The sequence below is a fragment of the Mastigoproctus giganteus genome, chromosome 2 (genome assembly GCF_048544385.1).
Source record: "Mastigoproctus giganteus isolate SK-2022 chromosome 2, ASM4854438v1, whole genome shotgun sequence".
In the NCBI taxonomy this organism is placed as follows: Eukaryota; Metazoa; Arthropoda; class Arachnida; order Uropygi; family Thelyphonidae; genus Mastigoproctus; species Mastigoproctus giganteus.
This window is the reverse complement of record NC_143576.1, coordinates 161,275,044-161,291,608: the sequence shown is the minus strand read 5'-3', so window position 1 is coordinate 161,291,608 and position 16,565 is coordinate 161,275,044. Positions and strand designations below refer to the sequence as shown.

At 37.1% G+C, this 16,565-nt stretch overlaps 1 protein-coding gene across 1 annotated transcript in view; it reads left to right on the top strand.

Annotated features, from left to right (window-relative positions):
* The window catches only part of LOC150089708 (carboxypeptidase E-like), a 116,647-nt gene that overhangs the window by 10,265 nt on the left and 89,817 nt on the right, over window positions 1–16,565 (top strand). The window contains exon 2 of the mRNA XM_090368749.1: window positions 15,400–15,593. Within this exon, the coding sequence (XP_090224875.1) occupies window positions 15,400–15,593 (194 nt within the window). The remainder of the gene's footprint in view (window positions 1–15,399; window positions 15,594–16,565) is intronic.

Below are 16,565 nucleotides of genomic sequence, written 5' to 3'. Positions count from 1 at the left end.
AAACTTGGTTTTCTCTTTCGCCCTCAGCGTTAATTTTCTTCCAAACAGCTGATCACTCTGTACAAATTCCAAATCTGCCCTACGATGGAATATTGTTCCCAGATCTGGAGCAGTGCCCCCAAAACCTCTCCCTCTCTCAGGCTTCCAGATTCCATTCAAACGATGGCAGTTAGGTTAAATAATGATTCCTCTCTAACAGAGTCACTCCACTCACTGTCTCATAGACGAACTGTTTCTGCTTCATGCCTTTTCTACAGATACTTTCATGGGCACTGTTCTTCTGAATTGGCTTCTATTATTCCCGCTCTCTCTCTTTCAAAACAATCCGAACACGTGCTGCCACCAGCCAACATCTATTTACTGTCCAACTTCAAACTCACAGAACCAACTTTTCATCTTCCTAGTTTATTCATTCATCTGCTGTTTTCTGGAACAACCTTCCTTCGTATGTATTTCCTGAAAATTACAGTCTACAAAAGTTCAAGTCTAATGTCAACAAATATCTTCTTTCACCTTGTCAACCTTTAAACCAAGCACAGTACCAGGTACTATAGGTTCAAATACCTCTTGTTTTTTTTTTTTTTTTATGAGAACCCCAAACACGAGAGGTATTATAACCTATAGTACTTAGTACCGTGCTTGGGTTGGAGGTTGAGAAGACGAAAGAAGATATTTGTTGATATTGGACTTGAACTTCTGTAGATTGTAATTTTCAGGAAATACGTATGAAGGAAGGTTGTTCCAGAAAACGGCAGTTGAATGAATAAATGAGGAAGATGAAAAGTTGGTTCTGTGGGTTTGAAGTTGGACAGTAAATGGATGTTGGCTGGTGGCGGCACGTGTTCGGACTGTTTTGAAAGAGAGAGCGGGAATTATAGAAGCCAATTCAGAAGAACAGTGCCCATGGAAGTATCTGTAGAAGAGGCATGCAGCAGAAACAGTGCGTCTATGAGAAAGCGAGTGGAGAGACTCTGTTAGAGATGAATCATTAATTAATCTAACTGCCCTCTTCTGAATGAAATCAAGAAGCCTGAGAGAGGTTTTGGGGGCACCACCCCAGATGTGGGAACAATATTCCATGGCAGGGCGGATTTGCGATTTATACAGAGTGAGCAGCTGTTTGGGAGAAAAGTAACGCCGAGAGCGAAAGAGAAAACCAAGTTTTTTAGATGCAGAGGAAGCAATATTTGTAATGTGCTTGTGCCAAGAGAGATTAGATGTCAGGGTAATACCCAAAAGAGATATATCATTTTGCCTAGAAATCGGAGTGTCACTAAAGATAAGCATAGGAGCAGAAGAATCCTTTTTGCGAGATATAAGACAAGATTGAGTTTTAGAAGGGTTGAAATCAACTACGTTGTCTTTGCCCCACTGGAGAATTACCTGAAGATCGGCATTTAAGGAATTGGCAGCAGATTTTCGAGAACTTGAAGCTGATTGAGCTGGACAAGGTTTCTCAAAATGGAAAGTTGAATGCAATGTGCTATCATCGGCAAACCTATGGATAGGATTTCCAGTCAATGGAAGAAGGTCATTGATATACAAGAGGAAAAGAGTGGGGGAAAGAACTGAACCTTGGGGGACACCGGCATTAGAGGAGAAGTTAGAAGACAGAGAGCCATCTACCATCACCCTCAGTGAGCGATCAGAGAGAAAACTGGATAACCAATTACTAAAAACAGTTGGCAAACCATAAGATGGAAGCTTGTTTAGAAGACCTTTATGCCAAACACGATCAAAAGCCTTTGAGATGTCAAGAGCAACTACTTGTGTTTCACCGAACCTTTCCATTGAATTAGTCCATAAATGGGTAACATAAGCCAGAATATCACCAGTAGATCGACACTGACGGAATCCATACTGGCGATCATTGATCAGACGGAAGGTTTCTAGGTAGTTTAAAGAGTTGGCCGTTAATTGATTTCTCCATTACTTTAGAAAGAGTAGAAGTAATTGCAATGGGACGATAATTGGATGGGAGGGATTTGTCACCCTTTTTAGGAACTGGCTGGATATGAGCAAATTTCCAAGCAGAAGGAAAAACACCTCTGGAATAAGAAAGTGAAAAAAGGCGGCAAAGAATAGGAGTAAGTTCAGGAGCAGAGGTTTTGAGAACAAGTGGAGAAATACCATCAGGACCTGGAGCTTTCATAGCATCAAGATTCATCAAAATCCTTCTGATATCCTTTTGACGGAAGACCACAGGAGGCATTGAATGGAGCGTGTTAGGAATGGTGGGAGGTGTTTTACCAAGATCATTAATACATGAGCTCAAAGAAAAATGGGATGCTAGCAGGTCAGCTTTATCCTTGGCTGAAGTGACAACAGAACCATCTGGTTTGGACAGAGGTGGGAGCAGAGATGCGCAAAAGTTGCGGCCAATAGCTTTGGCAAGAGACCAGAATGCTCGGCTACCATTAGGGCAAGAAGCAAGTTTTCTACTCTTAGCCTGTTCAAACTCTAGTTTGGACTGATTAATAACTGCTTTACAATTGTTGCGAGCTTTGGTGTAGGCAGAAAATGAAACTGAAGAATTAGAAACAAGCCAATTACGATATGCAAAGTTCTTCTCTTGGACAGCCTTAGCACATTTATTGGAAAACCAAGGTTTAGATAAAGGACGAGATTTTAAAGTGGAGTGTGGGATAAAGGATTCCATTCCTGCAAGAATAATTTCACTGACACGATCTGAGCAAACGTTGACATCAGAAGTTTTGAAACAGTAATCAGACCAAGGAAAAGAAGAAAAGAAGTCTCGCAGGTTGTCCCATTTTGCATTCTTGTAATGCCAAACAATACGAGGTTGGGAATAGCCATGAGATAAAGGTTCCATTGGAGAAGAGACAATCACCAAGTTGTGATCTGAAGTGCCTAAAGGACCTCTCACTTCAACCTTGTACTTAGAAGGGTTGTTTGTGAGAAAAAGATCAAGCGTATTGGCTGTATGATTAGGATTGTCCGGTATTCTTGTAGGTAAATGAACAATCTGTGCTAGGTCATTAGTAATTGCAAAAGCCTCAGCATCTCGACCTGCTGGGTCGGTGTGACTAGAAAACGGAAGCCAGCTGGAGTTGTGAACGTTAAAATCACCAAGAAAAATTACCTCACTGTTAGGAAAGTTGGACTGGAGAAAGTCAAGTTGCAAAGAGAGGAAGTCAAAGAGCTCCAAGTGATTAGTGGAGTTGGGAGAACGGTAGAGACAACAGATGAATTTTACACAATGAGGTAGAGAGATTTTAAGCCAGAGAAGATCAAAGAGAGGGGATTCCAAATTGCCAAGTCTCTGACAGGGAATATCAGAACGGACATATGCACAAGTACCACCTTTGAGTCGAAAGGAATCATACAGCAAATAATTTGGACATCTGAGATGAGCAGTAGTTGAATCAACTGATAACTGAGATTCAGTCAGAAAAAGTACGTGGGGTTTGGAAGGCTGCAAGTGGAAATGGACATCATTGAGATTAGAATTGAGACCACGTATATGTTTGGGGTTTTCATTAAAAAAAAAAAAAAAAAAAAAATCAAGTACCCACTGGCAAAAGACAAACTTCCATACATCTATCCTACAACTGTCTTTCCTCGATTTGAATTTATGCCCTCTCAGGTGATTATTCTGAGCAAGACGAAGAATCCCATCAGCATTGAGCATGCTCAAGCCATTCAAGGCTTTATACTCCTCAATCAGATCACCTCGCAGGTGCCTAGTCTCCCAGACACTGTAATCTGCAAAACTTAAGCCTTTCTTCGTAAGAGCAACCCTTCGTTCCATTCGCTCATCTTGTTGCCCTTCTCTGTACTCTTTCCAAGAGCTCTACATCTTTGTTTAAATGAGGCCTCCAGATCTGTATACAGTACTCAAAGTGTGACCTGACCATTGCCTTATACAAGGGGATAATCACCTCCTTATCCCTGCTAGAAAAATTCCTGTATATCATTGACAAGACACCATGAGCTACTCTTGCAGACCATCTGCACTGCTCAGAAAACTTCATATCTGCCTGTAAAATTACGTCCAGGTCCTTTTCATTCTCTACCACTGTCACTGTGGTACCATAGAGTTGATACATTATTCTGGGGTTACTGCTTCTCATTCTTTACCTTTCTCAATGTTAAACTTCATTTGCCATCTCTCAACCCATCTGGTCAACTTTTCTATATCCTGTTGCAGCAGCGTACTGTCATTAGTGTCGTTTACAACCCTGTCAAACTTCGTATCATCTGCAAACTTGGACATTAAGCCTGACATACCATCATCAGTATCATTTATAAATACAGAAACAACAATGGACCCAAAATTGAAATTGGAGGGAATCCACTAATAACATTAGTCCACGAAGAGCAGTGTCCATTGATTTCCACTCTCTGTCTTCTCCCACTCAACCATCCCTTAATCCGTAGCAGCAATTTGCCTCCAATGCCACACTGCTATAATTTGTGCAGCAGTCTTCCATGTGCAGTGGTATCAAAAGCTTTTCTAAGATCCAAATTTGTGATATCAAAGTTATTCCCTGCATCCAGTTCCTTTGTGACCACATCATAGTATCCAATCAAAGTGGTCAGGCAAGACTTCCCCTTAACAAAACCATGCTGTGTCCAAGCTATAACTGAAGTCTTGTCTAGATGATCCTGCAGTGCTTTTCCCTGGAACAGAAGTTAAACTAACAGGTCTATAACTACTTGTGTCGCCCGTTGATCCTCCTTTGTGAATTGCGGTGACATTTGCACATCTCCAGTCTATGGGTACCTCCCATGAATCCAAGGAAGCTTTCATAATTATGACTAAAGGTTTGCTTACTTCCTTTGCTGCCTCCTTTAATATAACTGGATAGATCCCATCAACCCCGAGTGCCTTTTTTATGTTTATCTTCAACAATTTCTCCTCCACTTTCCTCTCAGTTATTACAAAATCATCTAGCTCACTGCCAGAGTTTAATTAACCTCTGGCATGTGCCTCCTGAATAACTGCTCATGTGTGAACGTAGATGCAGAATACGCATTTAGTTTGTTAGCCACCTGAGCAGGATCATCAACAGTTGAACCATCAATATCCAGTGCACCATTCTGATTCTTCCATTTCAGATTTCATCCAATTCATCCATTTTGGCCCTGGAAAGATTGTGCAAGGCTTAAGGGGTAGAACTTTTTTCAGCCTAGACTACTTGTTAACAGGAGAGACTGCTTCTACAGGGATGAGATACACTTAAATAGAAAGAATGCAAGAATATTTGCTGATGCTATCGAGACAGTGTTAGGTCGGTCGGAAAACTGCTAGCTTGGGGGAATACAAAGACTAATAGATTAACAGTAGATGCTGGCACAGGTAAACGTGATTCTTGCACTGCTTCTATTAGAATGAGCAGCAGCCTGGAAAACAAGATGCAGGGGATTTCAGAGACTGCTGGGAGTACAGTAAAAGTAAACATATGGGCTGTGTTAGGGTAGCTAAGAATAGGAACAGGTGCATGTATACTTGCATGTACACCAATGCTAGGAATTTGGTAAATAAATTTGATGAAATTGAGGTGTTAGTCAAAACATCAATGGCAGATATTGTTGGGATATCAGAGACATGGTGTCACACAGATATAAGGAATGCAGAACTGGAATTTGGGGAGTACAATGTGTACAGGAAGGATAGGAAGGGAGGAGGGGTTATGCTATTAGTTAAGAAGCACATAAAATTGAAATCCAAGGAAGTACAGCCAGTCGACATGGCTGAACAGTGCAGTGTCGAGTCAGTTTGATGTGACATAAGTACTGGAAAATCACAATTGAGAGTAGGAGTGTGTTATAGGCCTAATGACTCTGAGTATAATAAACAGCTGTACAGGGAAATAGAGTGGGCCAGTAAATCAGAGAGTCTTATAATGGGGGATTTTAATTTTCTGGATATTGACTGGAATTTGTGGGTTGGTCACTCTCACACTAGAAAGGCTTTTGTGGATATATTGGATCATTGTTTTCTACAGCAGCATGTTTTGGAGGTAACTAGAGGTATTAATACTCTTGATCTGATTATTAGTGATTCTTCATGCATTAAGAATCTGGATAAAGGAACCACTAGGTGGCAGTGATCACAGTGTGTTGAAGTGGGATTTACTCAAAGAGGTAACTACCATTAGGGGTAAAGGGAAGGGTTATTGCTTTCGTAAAGGCGACTACGATGGACTGAGACAGTATTTAAATTCTATACAGTGGGACCAACTGATGATGTTACCAACAGCAAATGCAAAATGGGAAGCGTTCAAAGAACTTCTCTTGGAAGCTACTAGGCTTTTCATACCAACTAAGAAATATTGTTCAATGTTTAGGCCTCAATGGATGTCAGATGAACCAATGAGACATGTGGCAGACAAGAAAAATGCATGGGATACACATAAATTAATGGGTGATGCAGAAGCCTATGATAGATATAAGCTAGTCTGTAACCAATCACAGAGGAAGTTAGGCAGGCAAAGGCAGATTACAAGAAATCTTTGGCAAAGTATTAAAATTAAAACATCAAAGAATTCTTTACTTGTGTAAACTCTAGAAGGAAGGGATGAATCAGATTTGTCCACTGGATATCGATGGTTCAACTGTTGATGATCCTGCTCAGGTAGATAACAAACTAAATGAGTATTTTGTATCTACATTCACACATGAGGAGTTCTTCAGAGAGTGGAATGTCAGAGGTGAATTGAACTCTGGCAGTGAGCTAGATGATTTTGTAATAACTAAGAGCAAAGTGGAGGAGAAATTGTGAAGTTAAACATAAGACAGGCACCTGGGGTAGATGGAATCTATCCAGTTATATTAAAGGAGGCAGCAAAGGAAATAAGCAAATCTCTTAGCCATAATTATGAGAGCTTCCTTGGACTCAAGGGAGGTACTCATGGACTGGACATATGCAAATGTGACTCCAATTCACAAAGGAGGATCAAAGGGAGACGCAGATAATTACAGACCTGTTAGTTTAACTTCTGTTCCAGGGAAATTAATGGAGGCACTGGTTAAAGAAGCACTGCAGGATCATCTAGACAAGACTTCAGTTATAGCTCAGACATGGCATGGTTTTGTTAAGAAGTGTTGTCTGATCAATTTAATTGGATACTATAATATGATCACAAAGGAACTGCTTGTAGGGAGTAACTTTGATATATATTTGGATCTTAGAAAGACTTTTGATACTGTTGCACATGGAAGACTGCTGCACAAATTGGAGCAGTGTGGCATTGGAGGCAAATTGCTGCTATGGATAAAGGGATGGTTGAGTGGGAGAAGGCAGAGAGTGGTAATCAGTGGACACCAATCTTCGTGGACTAATGTTATTAGTGGAGTCCCTCAGTGTTGGGTGCATTGTTGTTTTCTGTATTTATTAATGATATTGATGATGGTATATCAGGCTTAATGTCCAAGTTTGCAGATGATACGAAGATTGGCAGGTTTGTTAATGACACTAATGACAGTACGCTGCTGCAACAGGATCTAGAAAAGTTGAGCAGATGGGCTGAGAGGTGGCAACTGAAATTTAACATTGACAAATGTAAAGTACTGCATATGGGTAGCAGTAATCCCAGAGTAACATATCAACTCTGTGGTACCACACTGACAGTAGTAGAGAATGAAAAGGACCTTGGGGTAATTGTACAGGCAGATATGAAGTTTTCTGAGCAGTGCAGATGGTCTGCAATAATTTTTCTAGCAGGGATAAGGAGGTGATTATTCCCTTGTATAAGGCAATGGCTACGCCACACCTAGAGTACTGTATACAGGTCTGGAGGCCTCATTTTAGGAAGGATGTTGAGCTGCTGGAATGAGTGCAGAGAATGCCAACAAGATTAGTGAATTGAACAAAAAAGTTGCCCTTAGGAAGAAAGGCTTAAGATTTGCAAATTACCGCAAGGTGATCTGATTGAGGTGTATAAGGTCTTGATTGGTTTGAGCAAGCTCAATGCTGTTGGGATTGTTCCTCTTGCCTAGTTTAATCACCTTAGGGGACATAAATTCAAATTGAAGAAAGACAGTTGTAGAATAGATGTGCAGATGTTTGCCTTTAACCAGCTTGTGGTTGATTCCTGGAACAAACTTCCTTCTGTGTCGTCGTAGAATTTGACAGGTTAAATAAATTCAAGGCAGAACTAGTCAAACATTTGGAGCGAATGGATGGGTAAAATGGGAAGGATTTTTTTTTTTTTTTTTTTGGCTGATGTTGTATATGCTTGCCTTCTTGCATCATATGCCTCTACTAATGCTAAAGTCAGTAAAATGACTAAATATAATAAAAACTTAGCGTTCGCCGGAATTGCCAAAATCTTGACCAACACGTGGATAACCTTGTACCCAATCCCCAGTTTTATGTCTGTATGAAGATGTAGATGAAACAATTTTTAAATGGATAAAGTTGATTTGAAACCAAAACATGCCAATATCAGGGCCATTAATTTATAAAAGAAAGGGCTATTCTGTATGCATCTTTTCTAGGACATCAAATATTCCAAGTGAGTTCTGGTTGGCTGGACAAATTTAAAGACTGCGTGGCTTACTTGAAAATGTTATTTGTGATGAACGTCTAGTTGCAATCGAAGAAGACTATCCCTATTGGAAAGAAAATGTTTTTAAAAAAATTTTTGAGCAGTGAATTTTAAATTTTGATAGATGACGAAAGAAATCAGAAAAATCGTGTTGATTGTCGACAACTGCCCTGCCTACCTTCACTCGGTATCAAAACTTACAAGTGTGAAGCTTATTTTCTTCCCTGCGATTACCCCATCTATACTGCAGCCAGTGGGCCAAGGATTTGAAAATGCACTACCGAAGGTACATACTGACAAAAATTATACTGAGGATAGAAACTAACCAACTTATAGATTCTGTTTTAGACTTGCAGATGTGCATATCAGAGTTGCCAAAAGTGTGGAGTCAAGATGTGATGGAAACAACAATTAAGAATTGTTTTACAAAAGCAGATTTTGCCAAAACACCAATTTACAGCGATGAGAGGGATGAACTACTACAAGACATTAAGCAATCTTGGGAATAACTCCAAGTGAGAGGCTTGATCAGTGGAGAAATTGTTCTTGACAAATTTTTATGAGTCATAGATAATGTCATAGTGGCTGAATATCCGAGTGACTCCAACATTTTGGAGTGCATTTAAAGAACTAGTGACAATATCGACGATGAATTGGATGAAAATGAGGACAACAAAGGAAATGAGGGCAATAGTAATATTAAACCTTCCAAACAAGAAATGTTGGCAGCATTTGAAACTTTGCATTGAGGCCTTCAGTGGGAAGAAATTGTAACAGAAAATACATTTTAGTGTTTAAACAAATGCGAACATTTTTATGAATGGTGTACAGTAGAATCCAGTGAACAACAAAAAATAACCAAATATTTTGCAATATAATTCTTAAAAGTGCACTAATATATTGTGTGCATCATGTAAGTAGTCATTTCTTAATATGTATGTATTAATAAATTCTATCTATGTTGACTATATGACTGATCGTCACCTTGTCGTTCCCATTTTCCAAATTTGCCTCACTTGGGTATCTTCAAGTTTCAAATTCCTCTCTCTCATAGCTGATATTGCACCCTCCTTCCATGATTTTCTAGGATGCCTTCATCTTCTCTTCCCTTGTAGTATTCACTCATATAAAATTTTAGGCCATCTCTCTTCATTCATGCATAGATGGCCAAACCATCTCAGCCTTCTATTTTCATTTCGCTCTATAATATCATATCTGTGTGCAACTGCCTTCTAATTTCCTCGTTTGTAATCCTCTCAAGCTTGGAGACTCTAGCACTTCGACGAAGGTAGTCCATCTCTAGGGGCCCTAAGCTTCTTTTTGTCACTCTCGTTCAGTGTCCACACCTTACATTCGTAGCAAAGTAACAATTCCACTTACGACTGTCCGATATGTTTTTTGTTCTAAGGGAGATATTGTTGTCCCACCAGATTGTATTAAGGGCACAAAGAATTTTCCTACTTTTGTGAATTCGTGTGCTAACTTCCTCTTTCCCAAGTCCTTCCTTAGTTATAATACAGCCAAGATACTTGAAGAAGTCAACAGGTTTTAGATGTATAGATTTTGTGACTTCCAATTCGTCTAGATGCTCTGCTGTGCTTAGAAATTCTGTTTTTGTGAATGTTTTCTAACATTTGAAAACAGTTAATAAATTAATTGTTTTAAAATGTTAGAAGATTTATTCATTCCCCTTATTTCTGATTTATTTCCCATCTTCTATATTTCTGAATTTACAGTATTTTTCACTGTTGAAAATGTCATATTTCTTTATAATGAAATTTCTGTTTAACAGATTTTTTTAAGGGAACGATTGATTTCTTTATATAGAGGTACGACTGTATATATACACACAGACACTTTTATTTATATATATATATATGCATAAAATAAAATAATCTTTATAAAGATACATTGTACACAATACCGCGAAGGTAATCCATCACAGATCAGTTTTCACGATCGTTCACAACCCTCATTCTCATTTTTTTCACAACTGTCACCTTCTTGCATTTTGGACAGAATTCACCATGAAGTATGCATTCAGCCTGGTTATTGATCTGTTGCTGTTCTTACTGAAATTCCTCAGTGATGCTATATACGCAAATATGTGCTCATCCAGCGATACATCCTATCTTCTATGCCAAGCCTCACACTGTTTTGGGTGCTTGGAATTCCCATTTGAATCAAATCATATAGGGACCATAATGTTGGTAGAAATAATGGTGGAGCACGAATTCTGTACCATTATGCATATACTTCTTCCATATATATAATTGTCTTCAAACCACTCTATCACATCACTAGCTTCTCTTGTTAAATATGGCTTCAAAACATTAAATGCTTGTGGTACCTCACCAGAAGGAATAAATGCCAAGGAACACAAATGTCGAAGCAGAAAACTAAATTCTTCATCGGTGCTGTACTGAGATGCCAGTCTGCTTGCTTGAATTTTTCTCCAAACACATTGTTCCAGGTGTAAAAAACAGACCTTATTAGACATGTTAGGGAACTCACCTTTGGAGGCATTTATTGCACCCAATTCCAGGTCAGTTAATATGGCGTGTGGTCTCAATTCAATTTCATATTATTCGGCAAAGTCAGTCATATCTTGGAACAAACTTAATTTTCTTCACTCTTATTCATCATCAATACATAAACTAAGGGAAGAATTCGATAGTTTTCATTACCGATGGGTGGATGTATTGTATATAATTGATAAAAAAATTGTGGGCATGGTTTTAAATATACTATCCATAATCCAGTATTGAGCACGTGATAGGCATTGAATAGGAGCAGTGACACTTTTGTTGTAAATATATTTCTTTCCTCCCACTGCAGAATCTTTAATAAGATATCCCATTTTCTTATTTTCCCATTTTCTTCTTATTATTATAATAATAATAATAAAAAAATAGAATATTTTTTCTGGCGATATTTTTTCCTGTTACCTCTTTCAAAATATCTTGCCAGTACCCATGGTCATGCCTAATGTACTTGTCAAAGAAAGTACAGCTAATAACAAATACCGGTATAATTACAGTTTTAGTAATGCTAATGATATTTATGACAAATGTTGCGTAGCTGCCAAAATACATTACTCTAAATTTTCATATTCCGAAAGCATTCTTATTTCAGGTTTTTTATCTTTAGAATTTTAATGCTGTACCTATAATTATTGCTGAAATGCCCTATACAAATATCACAATTCGAATTGAAAAATTACCAGTTAAATGCAATAAAATAAAGTAAAACTAATTAAGTCGTTTTTATTTGCTGATCATATTTTAAAACTGTTTGTTTCTGTAACAGAAAACATGATCTTCAAATTGAGAGAAGTATTTGTCGTAAAAATTTTAATTTTTTATATTCTTTCTACAAAATTAATCTAATAAGGTAAATTTTTACTTACTAAAAAAACTAATAAATATATAGAATTATATTCATATATTTTTACAATATAGTAGATACTGTCGGGATTTTGGGCCAGACCCTTTTCAAAATAATCCTTCATTGACAGCAATCATGACATCAGTTGAAATATCATTTTCAAAATTAAATCTATTAAAATTTATTTAAGATTTACCAGGCACCAGGGCCATGTTAATATGGAAGCGGCTGCATCCATTTTACAGCTCTGAGGAGCACTGGTAAAACAAAAAAAAAAAAAAAAAAAAAAAATTTACTGGAGAGACCTTTTCACCTTTAGCCACCTTTAGAAAAAAATACCTTGAAAGTATTTCCTTGTTTTTTACAAAATGTTAGCTTTTATGCATAAGAAGTTTTTACATAACAAATATGATATATTATTAAGCAGAAACTGTTTTGTAGAATCAATTGAAGTGACATTGGAAAAAAATAAGAGCAACTGATTATGTCTCGCTAAAATACATTAGCGAGAAACTTGAGCCTGCTTTAGGGAACATAAACATTTAACATTTGGTTTTATATTAGAGCAACCCTAAGTGTATGATCCAGATCCAGCAAATGGGGACTTTTATCATTTTTTATCAACATTAATGTTGAAAAGCTGAGCTTGCAGAGGTATGTAGTTGAAAATGGCAGTAAAGTATTAATAGTGTAATTGGGGAAAGTTTTGACAGAAATGTTGACAGTGGTGCTTAGGGATTTAGAACCCAATTATATTATTTCATTTTCGTTGATGGAAAATAATACAAAAAATTATCTTGTAGCATGCTCAAATGATTTCCAGCCAAATCTAATATTTCTGATCTGTCAATTTCTTCATGGACTGTATATAGCTTCATCTGTCTGTTGGTCCATTTCTAATGATCTACATTTTAAGTTTGTTTTGCCATACCTATAATTTATTCTTGAACCCATTTAATTTGTCCAAACATGTTAAAATATTTTCTTTAGGGTGTTGCACTTTCTTGTTTAATTCATTAAGGTGCACAAATATGCTATGTAAGCAAGTTTAGCCAACTGAAAGTTATTTTCAAGGAGTTTTAGAAAATGAGGCTCATTATGATTTAATAGAAATTGCTTGATCTCATTGTGACGCTCGTGTAATCTGGACAAAACCTTGCCTCGGGAAAGGCAGTGAATTTCTGTGTGGAAAAGTAAGTAAAGATGCTATGATCCCATTTCTTTACAAAGTGCTTTGGATAAGCGAGAGTTAGTGGCCCTTTCAGTCAGTTAACAATTTCAATACATTTTCTCAATGTTGTACCAATCTGCTCTGGCAAAGTTTTTGCCACTAATGCTTCACGATGGCAGAAACAGTGAGTAACTTGTATTGATAGGTTATGCCTGCATGACTGAAAATCTTTTATTTTCTTTGTCATAGCTGCAGTGGCATTGGTGCAAACACTTGCAGTGTTTTCATTTTTGAATTTTCACAAAGTCATCAGTAGCTTGAAAAATGTCTTCACCAGTCATTATTTCAGACAGCTCCTTGCAAAATAAATAATGCTCTTTAATGGAGCCCTGGTCAACAAAATGCACAATATGTCAGTTGACTCGTCAGTTTGAAGCAAAAAACAAGCAACCTCTTTTAATCTTGCAAGGAGAGTTTGCAATGTGTCACTTGACATTTTGTGAATATGTGTCAGCAATGTATCTCTTCAGCTGATACCATGAAGAATTCTTTAACTTCTTTAACAGCTTCAGGTCTAACCATAAGTCAAACAATTTCTCTGCACGCTATTTTTATGAGGGTTTTACCAATCGTACGGGTTTTTTTTATTGCAAGCAATTAATCTCACTACAAGGTAACTGGCTTCTAATGTCAGAAACTGTGAGAGTAGATGTCATATATTGGCTTTGTTTTGAGCTCTGCTTTAAAAGCCACTTAAAAAAACAATTGTATTCTTCTTCATATAGTATGGATGATTTGTTAATAGTGTCACATCAATTTACTTGGCACTGTTGCTTCATTTCAAAGTTTTTCTCTGCAAACCACACACTCTGGGTTTGGAGACAACACATCTCCACACCACGTAAATCTGTATGTAGTATATTCTTCCTTGTATTGTCTTTTAAAAATTGTTGGAATTTTAGAAGCATTGGATTTTTGTTCATCATTCTTTAATAAAACTAAATCATCTTTTCACAAAAATTTATCCATTTTAAAGGGCCAGTAATAAAGGGAAATAAACTTTACACAAGAACTCCACGTGAATATTTGCGAACACAAGTTGATACAAAACTTACAGAAAAGGCAAAAGACCAACAAAAATACTGACATGAGAGAGAGAGAGAGAGAGAGAGAGAGAGAGAGTGGAGAGGTTGCATCTCACATTGCCAAGCTTATTGAAATAATTTACTTTTTGTCATTAGTCATAGAATTCTGTTTATAGAGATTCTTTGTTATAATGTCATAAATTAGTAATGAGCTGGGAAAAATAAATGCACACTGGTTGTGGGGCACTGTGCTTGAGCAATCTGCAATTGATTATTCTTTCTAGAAGCCGATATCAGGGATTACTAGATAATTGAGTCCCTGACAAGTTCCCACTTTTGTCTTCAGTAGTTTAGTTTCATCTAATAGTGCACCAAATGCACTGTTATATTTGGCACACAGAAGGCAAGTCATCATCAGTTGAACTAGGATTATCTGCTGACCTTTAAATTCAGGCTATGGGCTGAAATTAAAATTTATTGAAAATAGCAGTGAACTCATGATTCACTTATTTAAAGCAGTGAACTCACAATTTGCACAGGATAGCATGCCAAATTGTACCATACTTGCTTTTGTTGGGTTAAGATTATGTGATTGACACAAAAATAAAGAAATATGTAAGGCCATGCCAGAAAAAATATAATAAATTTACAAATGGAAATAAACTCGTTAAAGAAATTCTAGTTCAGCATCAAAATTTAATCCAGGTGTGATCTAGCAGACACTTTTTGTTTTTAAAATATTGGCTTACAGAAAAGACATCCATAGGGTTTTTTTTTTTTTTTTTTATTATTATATATTTTTGAAGGTATTTATGTACAGTTTGAGGAACTCTGCCATAGGTTAGTTAGTTAGTTAATTAGGTTTTTAGGAGCATTAGCAACTAAAGCCATATTGCTCCGGGAATATGCATTGGTCATTCCCTGACCTTTCCGCATCCTCCGTATTTGGTGGTGACTGGCTCGAACCCCGGTCTAATCAAGAAGCGTGTGCTACTCACTGCTGTTCCTTCCCACCTGGCTACGGAGGCGCCATCTGCCATAGGAGTATAACTGCTAGTATACTATTCTCTGTTAACTTAATTTATCACCATTACTTCATTACTTCAGTCATGAAGCTAAAGAATTTTGTATAATTTTGTTTTGTTTTCTAAAAAAAGCAATGCATTTTTTATAAAGTAATGTGTTACTTTTATGATATAACAATTAATAATTTTATCTGAAAATATTGTTGTTTACACAGTTGAACCAGAATTTAAGTATGTGGCCAACATGCATGGTAATGAGGTTTTAGGTAGAGAGCTTCTGCTTGCCCTGTCTGATTACCTCTGCACAGAATACAAGAAAGGAAATGCTGATATCCAACGGTTGGTCAACATTACACGTATTCATATATTGCCATCACTCAATCCTGATGGATGGGAAATTGCAACAGAGGTATGTTTACTAATTTTAAGGAGACAAATAATTTAGGTTTTATCAACTTTTCCTAAAGATTCAGTGAAAAAAATCATTACAATAGGTTCTTTGCAAGTGACGTTCTAGCCGAGTGGTCAGGAGCGAGAGTGCATAGCACACGTTCCTTGAGTGGATCGGGGTTCAAGCCCGTGACTACTAAATACGATAAATATTTGTATTGACGATTTATTGTAAACTCTACTGACTTGATTGTCGTGCCAGAGCATAAACAGAAAATTTAAATATTACTATTGACAGAGTGATGCAAAATAAATAAAAAATGAAATAAACTATTTTTAGTGTATAAGAAGTACAGTATATCATATGTAACAATATCCTTGAAAGAAAAAGAAAACCCTATTTTGTATAATTCTTAGTCAAATAATCTAAGGGTCTTCTTTTTTATATATATTTGCATAATGATTTTTTACATTTATGTAAATCTTCCAGTTCCATAAGATTTGAAGGGAGTTGTGTCGATAGCTAATTATTCTGTAATTAAAAGAATTTTCTTGCTTAGTCTGCAGTTACTCTTTCATAGTTGTAATAAAAAAATGTTCCTTCGGCCAAGGTAAAGAACACCAACACGAGAACCATGGCAAATTTCAGGAAACTAACCAGAAAAATAAGTTTGCTGTTATCACAGTTTCTCCCTGCATTCTCGATAAACAGACGGTGCGTGTTTTTGGTAGTGGCAATACAAGTTGGAAACGATATATTGATTGACACATAGACTTCGCAGATGATGTAATTAAAATTAGCATTAGTTGAGGCGTATGATGCAAGAAAGCAAGCTTATACAGCATCAGCCAAAAAAAAAAAAAAAAACCCTTCCCATTTCACCCATCTGGTCAATCCAAATGTTTGTCTAGTTCAGCCTTAAATTTATTTAAGCTGTTCCACAACAACAGATAGAAGTCTGTTCCAGCAATCAACTACCCGCTGGCTAAA